Here is a 16,262-nt window from a genome sequence, read left to right as displayed (position 1 = left end):
ATTCCCCAGCAGTCCCATTCTTTTTTTATTTTTTAAAGACTTTTTAAGAGAGCATTTCAGGTTCCCAGTAAAGGAAAATAAAGAGGAAGATACAGAGATTTCCTACGTACCTCCTGCGCCCTCACATGCACAGCCTTCTTCATTATCAACATCTCCCACCTGAGAGGTGCCTTTGTTACAGCAGATGAAACTCTATTGACACGTCATTATCACCCAAAGTTCCTAGTTTGCACGAGGGTTCCTTCTTCATGTTACACATTCTATGGGTTTGGACAGACGTATAATGAGTGATGTGCATCCATTCTTATAGCACAATACACAGTAGTTCCATTGCTCAAAAAATCCTCAGTGCTTAGCCTATTTATCTTGCCTTCTCCCCAGTGCCTGGCAACCACTAGTCTTTTTACTATCTTCATTGTTTTGCCATAGTGCACATTATTTTGGCAGAAGAGATAGCTGTATCTGTGTATATTTCCCAACATTTTGCAAATTCCTTAAAGGCAGAGCTTGGTTCACTGTTATAACTAGTACTCACTTTCCCTCCTCCTAAGCCACTGCCTAGGAGAGGGACTTTTCACGTAGAGTATGTCAAAGTACTGTTTGTGGGACTAAATGATATTGAAGCAACATTTTTTCAAGCCAATGCAAACAATAATGAGCATATTATTATTTGTTTTGTTGGATTTCTGTTCTATTCTCAATTCATCACCTATGTACTAGCCATGATGTTAGCCTTGGGGCTATAGAAATTCACAAAACATCAACTCTTCTCTCTAGACTTGACAACAGATGCACAAACAGATCATAGTATGGCAATAGGATATATCACACTGCATGTATCTAGAAAGGAGGCTCAGAATTTGTTAGAGAATGTCTAACTTGTGGTAGGTTGTGGGAAGGATATCATAGAGAGAGGGGAATTTGTTCACAGTTGCTCAAGATGCAAAGAATGTGCCCTGGTAAGGAAGAGATCCATTATTTCCTTGCTGCAATCATAAACTTCATTCCAAGGCATCATGTCTTAATGCTGCCTGCAGTCTGTAAGTAGTGTCTCAGTGGTTTACTTCATGATCACATTCAATAGTGATTGCATTGATTTAACTTCTACTAAGACCATGTGGAGGATTTAAACTTTTTAAAGAAAATAAAAATCCAGTCCTTTTTTTGTTTGCTGTATATGTAAATTGAATAACATGTCACACGACTATTTCATGAGAGCCATGATACAGACAGACATGAGAGGTTATTGTTTTTGTCCAGTTACGAATTCTTAGAAGGGAGGGAGGCAGAGAGAGAGTAAGGGGGAGAGAAGAAAGGAAAGAAGAGACAAAAGCTTGAGAGAGAGAATGACTTACCTAAATAAAAATAGGAAAAGATCATCTTTGGCTCCCCACCATCTGATTATGAAGATCACAATGATTCCGGGAGCTTTCCTGTGGTCTGAATGCCTCAAAGGAGAGTTTCTCTTAATAAAATTGAAGCTTGGCAGTATTTTTCTGAGAAAGTAGAAATCTGTCTTCCCCAGGTGTAACATCATCTTGTATCATAACTCTACTTTGACTTATGACTATAGAGCATGAAGTTTACTTTGAATCTTCCCATTGTAGAGTTGAGGACAGTGACCTCTAATAGGATAAGAGCTTATTTGAGTTCCATAATTGTCCAAGGTCTTGTCGCTGGGTAAATGGCAATGTCAGAATTGAAAATCAGGCTTTTCTGGCTCTAAAGCTGTCTTTTACTCTGTAAATATTGTGCATAAGATGGAGAAATGCTTTAATATTTACAAGTGGGGATTATTACACATACTTTGATAAGTTAAAAGTAAAAGGATGACAGGTTTGACAGCTTTTTGTTTGTGCAGTACCATTCTGACACTAACTACCCAGAGGTCAAACTTCACCATCTAAGGGCAGAATCCTCGATGAACTTTACCTTTAAATACCAGACACCAGGCTGGGCACGGTGGCTCACGCCTGTAATCCCAGCACTTTGGGAGGCCGAGGCGGGTGGATTGCCTGAGCTCAGGAGTTTGAGACCAGCCTGGGCAACATGGTGAAACCCCATCTCCACTAAAATAAAGAAATAAAAAAATAAAATTAGCCAGGCATAGTGACATGTGCTTGTAATCCCAGCTACTTGGGAGGCTGAGACAGGAGAATCACTTGAACCTGGGAGTGAAGATTGCAGTGAGCTGAAATGGAGACACTGCACTCCAGCCTGGGCCACAGAGCGAGACTCCATCTCAAAAGAAAAAGTAAATAAATAAATAAATAAATAAATAAAACCAGACATCAGCTCAGGGGTTCCCAGGCCACCCATATTCTGAACAACTGGCTGCAAATTGTGGGTTTCCATAACCCCTCAGGTTCAATAATTTGTTAGAATGACTCCCAGAACTCAGGAAAGCATCGTACATATAATTGCATTTTTATTATAAAAGATACAACATCCAGTTAAAAAGGAGATCCATAGGATGAGGTCTGAGGGCCCTCAGACATAAACATTCTGTGCCCTCAGGACTTACCACCCTCCAGGCACACCGGTCTGTGTCATCACCAGAGACACTCACCTAAGCCTCAGAATTCAGAGTTTTTATCGGGGGTTCGTTGTGACCAAAATCAATCTCCAGGTCACTCTTTCCCAGAAATCAGGCTGGTATTACTTGACTGAATGTCTTAACTGTCTAGTCACATTATTGGTCTTTCCAGCATGGCCAACCTCTATCCTGAACTAACTTATTAGCATAAAGTGTTTAGGGATTCACCATGAGTCCCTGGTTAGCAAACATTGTCAAGACCCCATAAATAACAAAGAGACTATTATCATTTGAGAAATTCTAAGAATCTAGAGACTATCTCTTAGGAATTAGGAATGAAAAAATGTCAGATTCTTTTTTTTTTAATTATACTTTAAGTTCTAGGGTACATGTGCACAATGTGCAGGTTTGTTACATATGTATACATGTGCCATGTTGGTGTGCTGTACCCATTAACTTGTCGTTTATGTTAGACGTGTTTCCTAATGCTATCCCTCCCCCCTCCCCCCACCCTAGAACAGGCCCTGGTGTGTGATGTTCCCCACCCTGTGTCCAAGTGTTCTCATTGTTCATTTCACACCTATGAGTGAGAACATGTGGTGTTTGGTTTTCTGTCCTTGTGATAGTTTGCTCAGAATGATAGTTTCCAGCTTCATCTATGTCCCTACAAAGGACATGAACTCATCCTCTTTTATGGCTGCATAGTATTCCATGGTGTATATGTGCCACATTTTCTTAATCCAGTCTCTCATTGATGGACATTTGGGTTGGTTCCAAGTCTTTGCTATTGTGAATAGTGCCGCAATAAACATACATGTGCATGTGTCTTTATAGCAGCATGATTTATAATCCTTTGGGTATATACGCAGTAATGGGATGGCTGGGTCAAATGGTATTTCTAGTTCTAGATCCTTGAGGAATCGCCACACTGTCTTCCACAAGGGTTGAACTAGTTTACAGTCCCACCAACAGTGTAAAAGTGTTCCTATTTCTCCACATCCTCTCCAGCACCTGTTGTTTCCTGACTTTTTAATGATCGCCATTCTAACTGGTGTGAGATGTATCTCATTGTGGTTTTGATTTGCATTTCTCTGATGGCCAGGGATGATAAGCATTTTTTCGTGTGTCTGTTGGCTACATAAATGTCTTCTTTAAGAAGTGTCTGTTCATATCCTTTCCCACTTTTTGATGGAGTTGTTTGATTTTTTCTTGCAAATTTGTTTAAGTTCTTTGTAGATTCTGGATATTAGCCCTTTGTCAGATGGGTAGATGGTAAAAATTTTCTCCCACTCTGTAGGTTGCCTGTTCACTCTGATGATAGTTTCTTTTGCTTGCAGAAGCTCTTTAGTTTAGTTAGATCCCATTTGTCTATTTTGGCTTTTGTTTCCATTGCTTTTGGTGTTTTAGTCATGAAGTCCTTGCCCATGCCTATGTCCTGAATGGTATTGCCTAGGTTTTCTTCCAGGGTTTTTATGGTTTTTGGTATAACATTTAAGTCTTTAATCCATCTTGAACTAATTTTTGTATAAGGTGTAAGGAAAGGATTGAGTTTCAGCTTTCTACACATGGCTAGTCAATTTTCCCAGCACCATTTATTAAATAGGGAATCCTTTCCCCATTTATTGGTTCTGTTTATATGATGGATTACATTTATTGATTTGTGTATGTTGAACCAGCCTTGCATCCCAGGGATGATGCCAACTTGATCATGGTGGATAAACTTTTTGATGTGCTGCTGGATTCGGTTTGCCAGTATTTTATTGAGGATGTTTGCATCGATGTTCATCAGGGATATTGGTCTAAAATTCTCTTTTTTTGTTGTGTCTCTGCCAGGCTGTGGTATCAGGATGATGCTGGCCTCATAAAATGAGTTAGGAAGGATTCCCTCTTTTTCTGTTGATTGGAATAGTTTCAGAAGGAATGGTACCAGTTCCTCTTTGTACCTTTGGTGGAGTTCAGCTGTGAATCCGTCTGGTCCTGGACTTTTTTTGGTTGGTAGGCTATTAATCATTGCCTCAATTTCAGAACCTGTTACTGGTCTATTCAGGGATTCAAGTTCTTCCTGGTTTAGTCTTGGGAGGGTGTATGTGTCCAAGAATTTATTCATTTCTTCTAGATTTTCTAGTTTATTTGTATAGAGGTGTTTATAGTATTCTCTGATGGTAGTTTGTATTTCTGTGGGATCGGTGGCGATATCCCATTTATCATTTTTTATTGCATCTATTTGATTCTTCTCTCTTTTCTTCTTTATTAGTCTTGCTAGTGGTCTATCAATTCTGTTGATCTTTTCAAAAAACCAATTCCTGGATTCATTGATTTTTTGAAGGGTTTTTTGTGTCTCTATCTTCTTCAGTTCTGCTCTGATCTTGGTTATTTCTTGGCTTCTGCTAGCTTTTGAATATGTTTGCTCTTGCTTCTCTAGTTCTTTTAATTGTGATGTTAGAGTGTCAATTTTAGATCTTTCCAGCTTTCTCTTGTGGGCATTTAGTGCTATAAATTTCCCTCTACATACTGCTTTAAATGTGTCCCAGAGATTCTGATATGTTGTGTCTTTGTTCTCATTGGTTTCAAAGAACATCTTTATTTCTGCCTTCATTTCGTTATGTATCCAGTAGTCATTCAGGAGCAGGTTGTTCAGTTTCCATGTAGTTGGGTAGTTTTCAGTGAGTTTCTTAATCCTGAGTTCTAATTTGATTGCACTATGGTCTGAGAGACAGTTGTGGTAATTTCTGGTCTTTTATATTTACTAGGAGTGCTTTACTTCCAACTCTGTGGTCAATTTTGGAATAAGTGTGATGTGGTGCTGAGAAGAATGTATATTCTGTTGCTTTTGGGTGGAGAGTTCTGTAGATGTCTATTAGTTCTGCTTGGTGCAGAACTGAGTTCAATTCCTGGATATCCTTGTTAACTTTGTGTCTCATTGATCTGTCTAATGTTGACAGTGGGGTGTTAAAATCTCCCATTATTATTGTGTGGGAGTCTAAGTGTCTTTGTAAGTCTCTAAGGACTTGCTGTATGAATCTGGGTGCTTCTATATTGGGTGCATATATATTTAGGATAGTTAGCTCTTCTTGTTGAATTGATCCCTTTACCGTTATGTAATGGCCTTCTTTGTCTCTTTTGATCTTTGTTGGTTTAAAGTCTGTTTTATCAGAGACTAGGATTGCAACCCCTGCTTTTTTTTGTTTTCCATTTGCTTGGTAGATCTTCCTCCATCCCTTTATTTTGAGCCTATGTGTCTTCTCTGCACATGAGATGGGTCTCCTGAATGCAGCACACTGATGGGTCTTGACTCGTTATCCAATTTGCCAGTCTGTGTCTTTTAATTGGAGCATTTAGCCCGTTTACAGTTAAAGTTACTATTGTTATGTGTGAATTCGATCCTGTCATTATGATGTTAGCTGGTTATCTTGCTCAATAATTGATGCAGTTTCTTCCTAGCATGGATGGTCTTTACAATTTGGCATGTTTTTGCAGTGGCTAGTACCAGTTGTTCCTTTCCATGTTTAGTGCTTCCTTCAGGAGCTCTTGCAAGGCAGGCCTGGTGGTGACAGAATGTCTCAGCATTTGCTTGTCTGTAAAGGATTTTATTTCTTCACTTATGAAGCTTAGTTTGGCTGGATATGAAATTCTGGGTTGAAAATACTTTTCTTTAAGAATGCTGAATATTGGCCCCCACTCTCTTCTGGCTTATAGAGTTTCTGCGGAGAGATCCACTGTTAGTCTGATGGGCTTCCCTTTGTGGGTAACCTGACCTTCATCCTGGCTGCCCTTAACATTTTTTCCTTCATTTCAACTTTGGTGAATCTGACAATTTTGTGTCTTGGAGTTGCTCTTCTCGAGGAGTATCTTTGTGGAGTTCTCCGTATTTCCTGAATTTGAATATTGGCCTGCCTTACTAGGTTGAGGAAGTTCTCCTGGATAGTATCCTGAAGAGTGTTTTCCAACTTGGTTCAATTCTCCCTGTCGCTTTCAGGTACACCAATCAGATGTAGATTTGGTCTTTTCACATAGTCCCATGTTTCTTGGAGGCTTGTTCATTTCTTTTTACTCTTTTTTCTCTAAACTTCTCTTCTCACTTCATTTCATTCATTTGATCTTCAGTCACTGATACCCTTTCTTCCACTTGATCGAATCGGCTACTGAAGCTTGTGCATGCATCATGTAGTTCTCATGCCATGGTTTTCAGCTCCATCACGTCATTTAAGGTCTTCTCTCTGCTGTTTATTCTAGTTAGCCATTCATCTAATCTTTTTTCAAGGTTTTTAGCTTCTTTGCGATGGGTTCGAACATCCTCCTTTAGCTTGGAGAAGTTTGTTATTACCGATCATCTGAAGTGTACTTCCATCAACTCTTCAAAGTCATTCTCTGTCCAACTTTGTTCCATTGCTGGCGAGGAGCTGCATTCCTTTGGAGGAGAAGAGGTGCTCTGATTTTTAGAATTTTCAGCTTTTCTGCTCTGGTTTCTCCCTATCTTTGTGGTTTTATCTACCTTTGGTCTTTGATGATTGTGACGTATAGATGGGGTTTTGGTGTGAATATACTTTCTGTTTGTTAGTTTTCCTTCTAACAGTCAGGACCCTCAGCTGCAGGTCTGTTGGAGTTTGCTGGAGGTCCACTCCAGACTCTGTTTGCCTGGGTATCACCAGCGCAGGCTGTAGAACAGCACATATTGCAGAACAGCAAATGTTGCTGACTGATCCTTCCTCTGGAAGCTTCGTCTCAGAGGGGCACCTGGCTGTATGAGTTGTCAGTCAGCCCCTACTGGGAGGTGCCTCCCACTTATGCTACTCAGGGGTCAGGGACCCACTTGAGAAGGCAGTCTGTCCATTCTCAGATCTCAAACTCCATGCTGGGAGAACCACTACTCTCTTCAAAGCTGTCAGACAGGGATGTTTAGGTCTGCAGAAGTTTCTGCTGCCTTTTGTTCAGCTATGCCCTGCCCCCAGAAGGTGAGTCTACAGAGGCAGCCAGGCCTCCTTGAGCTGCATTGGGCTCCACCCAGTTCGAGCTTCCTGGTTGCTTTGTTTATCTACTCAAGCCTCAGCAATGGTAGACGCCCCTCCTCCAGCCTCGCTGCTACCTTGAAGTTTGATCTCAAACTGCTGTGCAAGCAGTGAGCGAGGCTCCATGGGTGTAGGACCCTCTGAACCAGGCGCAGGATATAATCTCTGGTGTGCTGTTTGCTAAGATGATTAGAAAGGCACAGTATTAGGGTGGAAGTGTCCTGATTTTCCAGGTACCATCTGTCTTGGCTTCCCTTGGCTAGGAAAGGGAATTCCCTGACCCCTTGTGCTTCCCGGGTGAGGTGATGCCCCACCCTGCTTCAGCTCACACTCCGTTGGCTGCCCCCACTGTCCAACAAGTGCCAGTGAGATGAACTCAGTACTTCAGTTGGAAATGTAGAAATCACCCATCTTCTGCATCACTCATGCTGGGAGCTGTAGATTGGAGCTGTTCTATTCAGCCATCTTGGAACCAAGTCCTCAAAGCCAAATTTTTTATTATACAGTTAGACATTTGGATAACTTGTAAACATAGATTCTTATGCTATAATATAATTTTCTTTCTTTTTTTTCCCATAGGGCATAACTTGAGTGTTTATCCTAATTTTGATGTTCCAGTGACAAGTCCTACAATAATGAATCTAAAAGAGAAAGCAGATAACTGTATGGTAAATGGCAATTTATCTTTTAGGGAAGACCTTGTCTTGTCTACCATAAAACCATCCCAAATGGATTCTGATGAAGAAGTTATAAAGTGTCCAGAGCTGGCTGAGAATGTGGCCACACAAAAGCATATGGATGTGTGCTCTGAATCTCAGGTGTATATAACAATTGGTGAATTTCAAAACAAAACAGGTGTGCCTGAAGATGAATGTTGGACTGGCCAAACATCTGATGCTGGGACACATCCAATGGCAGATGTGGATACTTCTAGAAGGAGTCCAGGCCCAGAGGATGGACAGGCCCCAGTGCTGACCTACATTGACGTAAAATCTAGCAATAAGAACCCCTCCAGAGCTGAACCCCTGGTGGCCTTCAATGCTCAGCATGAGAATAGGAGCTCTAGAGATAAGTATGGATTAGACGGGACTGGGCCAAGCAAAGTGGTAGTAGGTGGAAGTCACCAAAATGCCATCTCTTCAGACAAAACAACTCTCCATGAATTAAGTACTCTAGGAAAGGGAATAGATCAAGAGGGGAAGATGGTGCTGCTAAGCTTGAAACTCACCCCCTCTGAGCCCTGTGATCCACTAAATTCTACTGTGAGGGAGCCCTTAGATATTAGGTCTTCCCTAAAGGACTCTCACACAGAAGAGCAGGAGGAACTCTCAGTGCTATCCGGGGTCATCAAGAGATCTGCATCCATCATATCGGATTCAGGCATTGAGAGTGAGCCAAGCTCCGTTGCCTGGTCGGAGGCCCGAAGCAGGGCTCTGGAGTTGCCCAGTGATCGGGAAGTCTTGCACCCATTTGTTCGAAGACATGCCCTCCACCGGAACTCCCTAGAGGGTGGGCACACAGAAAGTAACACGAGTTTGCCAAGCGGCATCCAGGCTTCTCTCACCTCCATTAGCTCTTTACCTTTTGAGGAGGATGAGCGGGAGGTGGCACTCACTAAGTTAACCAAGTCTGTATCTGCTCCCCATATCAGTAGCCCAGAGGAGGCTGCTGAAGATGCAGACACCAAGCAGCAAGGTGGAAGTTTTGCTGAACCTTCAGATATGCACAGCAAGAGCCAAGGTTCCCCAGGACCTTGCTCTCAACTTTCTGGTGACTCTGGAACACAGGATGCTGGAGCAGACCATCCCCTGGTAGAGATAGTTTTAGATGCTGACAACCAGCAGGGCCCTGGATACATAGACATTCCCAAAGGGAAAGGGAAGCAGTTTGATGCTCAAGGACACTGCCTTCCTGATGGCAGGACTGAGAACACTCCAGGTGTTGAAACCAAAGGTCTTAATTTAAAAATACCACGTGTCATAGCACTTGAAAACCCCAGGACCAGATCTCTTCCTAGAGCACTTGTGGAAACCCCAAAGGGCATACCTAAAGACTTGAATGTGGGTCAGCCAGCTCTTTACAATAGTGGCATCTCAGAGGTTGAGGGTCTCTCTCAACATCAGGTGCCTGAATTGAGCTATACATCAGCTGCTGATGCCATCAACATGAACTCAACAGGCCAGCAAAGCCAAAGCGGTTCACCTTGCATTATGGATGACACAGCATTTAATAGAGGAGTGAATGCCTTCCCGGAGGCTAAACATAAAGCAGGCACTGTGTGCCCCACTGTGACCCATTCCGTTCATTCCCAGGTTTTGAAAAACCAAGAGCTGAAGGCAGGCACTTCCATCATGGGGTCCCATCTGACCTCTGCAGAGACCTTCACTCTGGACAGTCTGAAGGCTGTGGAGGTTGTGAACTTATCTGTATCTTGCACTGCCACCTGTCTCCCTTTCTCATCTGTGCCCAAGGAGACCCCTGCCAGGGCTGGATTCTCTTCCAAACAGACCCTGTTTCCCATCACCCATCAGCCTTTGGGATCCTTTGGAGTTGTTTCTACCCATTCCAGCACGTTGGATGAGGAAGTCAGTGAAAGGATGTTTAGGTAAGCTGGCTGATGGGCTTACCTTTCCCACAACAGTCTTTTAAATTTTTCCGCGTATTTCTCCATTTCATGCATACTATTTCAAAATTTAGATATCTGTGATTTTCTGATTTAAATAAGGTAATATATCATATTATAGATAATATATCATATATTTAATTCATATTATATGAATTAAAAATGCAGAATGCTGTAAGGAAGTAAAAATGGTCAATAAGTCTACCTCCAAATGTAACCACGGTGTATATTCTTCTGCATTTTTTCTATGTGAATCTATATCTATTTATGCTTTTTATACAAAAATGAGACCATTCTGTACAAATGGCAATTGTAAATGTTTAATTTAATAATATATTAGAAATATCTATGTTTGTATCATCATTTTAATAATTACACAACATTCTGTTGCATGAATATACCATGATTTGTTAACCAAATTCTTTACAAATGAACCTTTAAATTTTAACTATTGATTGATTGATTGATTGATTGATTGAGACAGAGTCTCGCTCTGTCACCAGGCTGGAGTGCAGTGGCTCAATCTTGGCTCACTACAACCTCCACCTCCTGGGTTCAAGTAATTCTCCTGCCTCACCCACCTCTACGCCCAGCTAATTTTTGTACTTTTCGTAGAGATGGGGTTTTACCATGTTGGTCAGGATGGTCTCGACCTCTTGACCTCTTGATCCGCCCACCTGGGCCTCTCAAAGAGCTGGGATTACAGGCATGAGCCACCGCACCCCGCCAATTTTGTTCAATTTTTATTGTGAATATTATAACTCTCTTATGAATATCATTGTACCTCTACCTTTTCATATTTTGAAAGGAGAGTTCCTTAAGAGCCTTTGAGGAATACAATTCTTCATCAGATTTGACTCCCAAACACCCTTTAACATTGTGGGGCTTTTAAGTTTACCTTTGTAATGCCAGAATTCATTTCTTCATCCTTGTATTGGGCTTGTATTCACAATGTTCTCCCATCTGTAAACTGTATATCTGATTATGTATATAATAGAATCACTTTATCAAAACATCCCATCTTCTTTACCCTTCTGCAAAATGCTAAAGAGTTACATATTAATGGTGTCTCCAAAAGAAATTGCCACAGGCAGGTAAACATTGGGTTTTTTGTTTTATAAAGAATATTAAATACCTATCATATGGTACTTGTCATTAATTCAGTGAGTACACAGCAGACATAGCAGATACTATCCAGTACCTGCCTGGCCAGGGGTTCCCTTGCTTTTATTGTATCTGCAGTCTAACGGAGAGACAGACACATGAGAAAAGTAGATGAGGGCAGTGACTGGGTAAATATGATGTTTCATGTGTGCATGGTGAAGCCAGAAGGAAAAGTGCCTAATTTGGCTTGGGGAAATGAGTGTGAATAGGGATAGTGGCCAGGCAAAGCGTCCTAAAAAAGATGGCATCTACTCTGAGAAGAAAGTATAAGAGACGATGATGATGATGAGGCTAATAACAGATAATAACAAGAAATAGTAAGTGTCAAATTTGAGATTCTGACCTTGGCAGTCTGACTCCAGGGTCCAGTCCCTTAACCATCGTCTTGCCAGGTAACCAGACAAAGAGCATCATAGCCAAGTGAGACAGGCATTTCAGGCACACAGTCCCTTGTGCACCAAGGCATCTAAGTAAAGCCAAGACATGTAGTTCATGCAGAAAATGATAAGAAATGTGTTATTTATGGAGGCTGGGAGTGGTGAGGAGTGATGCTGGAGAAGCAGGGGAAGGCCAAGCCATGGTGGGCCTGGGTGTCAATCAAGTCAAGAAGCTTTCACTTTTTAAAGATTGCATGGGGCCTTCGAGCTGGGTAGAATCTTTGATATCCTGTCATTCTGTCTCCTGTTCAATGCAGGAATCACATAAGCATCTGCAGAACCAAAACCCATAGAGGCTTTGGTTTTCGTAGAGTACTTTCCTGCCTCCTTGTTCAGAACAAAGCTTCACTCACTAGCATGTCCCCTGGGGGCTCAAGTCAGCAATTGCCACTCAGCAGGCACTTTGCCTGTGGGTGCTCAGCCCTCCTACATACCAGCCCAGCTCATTTCCTGTTCAACATGAAACACACAGCTTGGCTTGTGATTAATTAGTGTATTCTCCAGTTTTTATCAGGCCAAAGAAAAATTTAAAAAAGAACTGAAGATTGAAGGATTTCTGTACAGTGACTTAACTGTACTAGCTTCTGATATACCATATTTCCCACCAGAGGAAGAGGAAGAAAATTTGGAAGATGGAATTCACCTGGTTGTCTGTGTCCATGGCCTGGATGGTGAGTTCTAAAACAAGTTTTCTTCCCAAATTCTGTCATATATACAACTTACAATATTTATGCATTAATTTAGATGAGGTATTCATTCAACAGAATGTTCTATTAGCAACTATGGAATGATAGTAATTACGATGAATCTAAGGAAGTGATATGGCCTTGCTCTTAAAGAAAATATCTCTCTGTCCCAAAAAATCTGTTAACTAAATAAAATACATGAATGAATGAATACGTGTAGTGAAGGCGTGACTGGGATGAATCAATACATAAATAAATGGAATAAATGATTCATAGAATAAGCGTACAAAGTAAAAGAATGAATGGAGTGAATGAATTAATGAAATTAATATATTATGGGAATGAATATATTAATGAAATGCATGAACACAGTGATTTGAACCCATGAATTCATGGAATTCGTGAGTCAATACAATGGTCTGAATAAAGGAAGAAATGGAGAGGAAGGAATACATGTATTCATTTTGAGGAGCTCAGGTTAGTGGCCCAAACATTTGGCTACCTACTTTTATTTACCTCCCACTTATAGAATACCTTTTCTATACCAGGGACTTTGCTAGGTTCTGGGATCTGCAGGAACAAAACAAACTTTCTCACTCATCAACTCAATGTCATGCACGACCGGTCTGTACCTCTCGTGTGTGTGACACTGAAGTAAAATGAGATAAGACTTTCAATGTATTTGTTAAAATAAGACATCTGATCAGGCTATAGGCAATTTTTTCCATCATGCACGTGAAAGATGAGGAATGTTATAAAGATAGAGGGGCTTCAGCCATTTTGTACTGTCAGGAAACGGAGCCGTGGATCACATTATCAACTGGGCAACAAGTCATGGAAACCACAACCAATACCAAGCACAGGGTGCTTTGGAAGATGAGTTCTCGACTTCAAGGTGCATCTGCCTAAACTCTGCAGAATTTTCAGGATCCACTTGTTCAAATTCACTTTCCAAGGGCTTATGTGTATTAACAGAGAGCTGAGCACATTGATAACAGTTATGAATATTGACACAACTCTTCATGTTGTACAAAAAACTCAAGATTTGTATTCTTATAAATGTTCTCAGTTTATTAAGAACACCATATTAAATCATATTTTCTGAGACGGTTGTAAGTTGCAGAAAGTTCTCTTTCCCTCAGTAGCTGAAGGAGAGGGGCCATTTCCACCCCTTGCTTAACACTTTATGCTGAATATAAACACTTGCAGCTTTTGTTCTCCTAAAGGCAGGCCCTGGCATATCATTAGGGAGCTTCAAACAATAGCAACAGTGGAACCAAAGAGCCTAATTTTACTGACAAAAATGAAAGAGGGAATGAACAATAATTAACATCATAACACAAAATGCAGAGATTTCCTTTAAAAAATGACCATTTTATGACTGTGACCCTGCAAGTTTGGGCATGTACTCTGACAGGCCACCAACATGGGTGGCGTTTGGGCATATCTGAGTCATCCTTAAGCATCAGGGACAACCCCAAACACCTGGACTTCCCCCAATTCCACGTGGCACATTCACCCTCCTTTGAATCATTGGGTAGTTTCATAAAGAATGATATTTTCTCTCACAGTTTACAGACTATTTTGGAAGTATGACCTGTGGGGCATATTTACATGGTAAAGTAAGTGATTTATATATCTAAATAACCAGCTTCTAGCTTTCAACTCTACAGGGAACTTATTTATTTATTTATTTATTTATTTATATTTTTTTGAGGTGGAGTCTTGCTCTGTCCCCCAGGCTGTAGTGTGGTGGCACGATCTCGGCTCCCTGAAAGCTCCGCCTCCCGGGTTCACGCTACTCTCCTGCCTCAGCCTCCCAAGTAGCTGGGACTACAGGCTCCCGCCACCACACCCAGCTATTTTTTTTTATTTTTAGTAGAGACGAGATTTCACCATGTTAGCCAGGATGGTTTTGATCTGACCTGGTGATCCACCTGCCTTGGCCTCCCAAAGTGCTGGGATTACAGGTGTGAGCCACCACTGCTGGCCTCTATAGGGAACTTTCAAGAAATAGGACAAACATTTATTAAGACATAATTGAACCCGTGTGACCAACATTAAATTAATGCGTCACTATACTTGCATATAAACCTTATTCTGTTGTATTAAATCCATTTTTTTCACATGACTTTTATTTTGGGAATGCATTTCCTGTATTCTTCGTGCCTTGATAGCCTTGCATTCTTAACCTTTCATCCCTCTGCCCCGATGCTCACTGCTGTGCCTCCATAGAGCTTGCTTTGCTGTGACTCTTGTTCCCAAGAGACAGTCCTAGTCTATTTAGATCACTGTGCCATGATTGGCCAATTGGAAGGTAGGGGGAGGCTTGCAGATTACCTGTAAATGGCAGTACTAGATAGTCTTCTATTAAGCAAGTAACTGAAGACGGGGCTGGTAGGGGTCCCACTGTGCCCCATCAGCCATGCGAAAGAACCACTTGCAAAATGGGATTTGTTGTGGAAGAAGGGGAGGCGGTGTACCTCCCACCATTCCTGCATGCAGAGTGTTCACAAGTCACATGCTCACAGATCAGGGATAACTCTATCGAGGTGGGACTGCTAGAAAGGACCAGACTCTGAGTGTGGGGGCCCGAGGGGTGGCAGGAGAGCTGGGATTGTAGCTGTTTTAGTTGTTTATATTAACTACGTAACCAAAACTGAGAAAACCCAGTAGAAATGGGGGAAGAGGGAGAGAGAAAGAAATTCCTCGTGTGTCAATATTTTATATGACTAACTACGGGACTGGGGTGGGGGTTATCTGTCATTTTTAGGGAACAGTGCAGACCTTCGACTGGTAAAGACGTTCATAGAACTGGGGCTCCCTGGAGGAAAACTGGACTTCCTGATGTCTGAAAAGAATCAGGTATGATGATAAAAACATCAGAACTGGAAGAACCCTGGATGCATGCTTATATGAGCCTCCTCAACACACCATGATAATTTATGGACACACACAGATAGGAGGAGACCATGAAAAGAAATGCTGGCCAGGCATTTGGATGAGTTGGAAAGAAAAGACGTGCTGTTTTATTTTGGGAGGGAGAGGAAAGGGTAAGAAATGAGAACATGTGAATCAGTTGACTGGAGCCTTTGCCTTCACAGGGCATTAGGGCGGGTGGCAAGTGAGAGCATAAGTTATTTGGGTAATGACTCACTTCCCAACTGTTGGCACTCAGTTCTGCTGCCTTTACTTGGGCACCTGCTCTATGCAAAGTTGTGCACCATGCAGTACACAGAGGTATAGATGTTGAGGGAGAGAGAAGAACATGATTTTTTGGAGCATCTGCGTACTCTGTACCTGTTTCCTCATTTAACTTCATGGCAGTTCTATCACACGTTGATATCACCATCTCCTCACAGGAGAGGGGACGGAGCTTCTGGGAGTTAGGCAGGGTCCATGTCAGGCTGTCCTGGAGAGGAGGATACTATATGTGATCTCCAGGAAGATAATTCCTGTGTGCACCCAACTTTAATACATGAACAAATCTGACCCAGTGCTAAGAGAGAATGGCCAGGCGCGGTGGCTCGCACCTATAATCCCAGCACTTTGGGAAGCCGAGGCAGGCAGATCGCTTGAGCCTAGGAGTTCAGAAACAGCCTGGGCAACAAAGTGAGACCCTTTCTCTACAAAAAATACAAAAATTAGCTTGGTGTGATGGTGGGCGCCTATATTCCCAGCTACTTAGGAGGCTGAGGTGGGAGGATCACGTGAGCCCAAGGAGGTCGAGGTTGCAGTGAACTGTGATCACACCACTGCACTCCAGCATGGGTGAAAGAGCAAGACGCTGTTTCAAAAAAAAAAAAAAAA

At 41.8% G+C, this 16,262-nt stretch overlaps 1 protein-coding gene across 1 annotated transcript in view; it reads left to right on the top strand.

Annotated features, from left to right (window-relative positions):
* The window catches only part of FAM135B (family with sequence similarity 135 member B), a 353,644-nt gene that overhangs the window by 324,445 nt on the left and 12,937 nt on the right, over positions 1 to 16,262 (top strand). Inside the window, exons 13-15 of the mRNA XM_001090012.4 lie at positions 8,122 to 10,147; positions 12,271 to 12,437; positions 15,226 to 15,317. Coding sequence (XP_001090012.4) covers positions 8,122 to 10,147; positions 12,271 to 12,437; positions 15,226 to 15,317 — 2,285 coding nt within the window. The remainder of the gene's footprint in view (positions 1 to 8,121; positions 10,148 to 12,270; positions 12,438 to 15,225; positions 15,318 to 16,262) is intronic.

The sequence above is a fragment of the Macaca mulatta genome, chromosome 8, assembly GCF_049350105.2.
Source record: "Macaca mulatta isolate MMU2019108-1 chromosome 8, T2T-MMU8v2.0, whole genome shotgun sequence".
NCBI classification, from domain to species: domain Eukaryota; kingdom Metazoa; phylum Chordata; class Mammalia; order Primates; family Cercopithecidae; genus Macaca; species Macaca mulatta.
The sequence above is the reverse complement of the archived record's forward strand: the minus strand, read 5'-3'. Positions and strand labels throughout refer to the sequence as shown.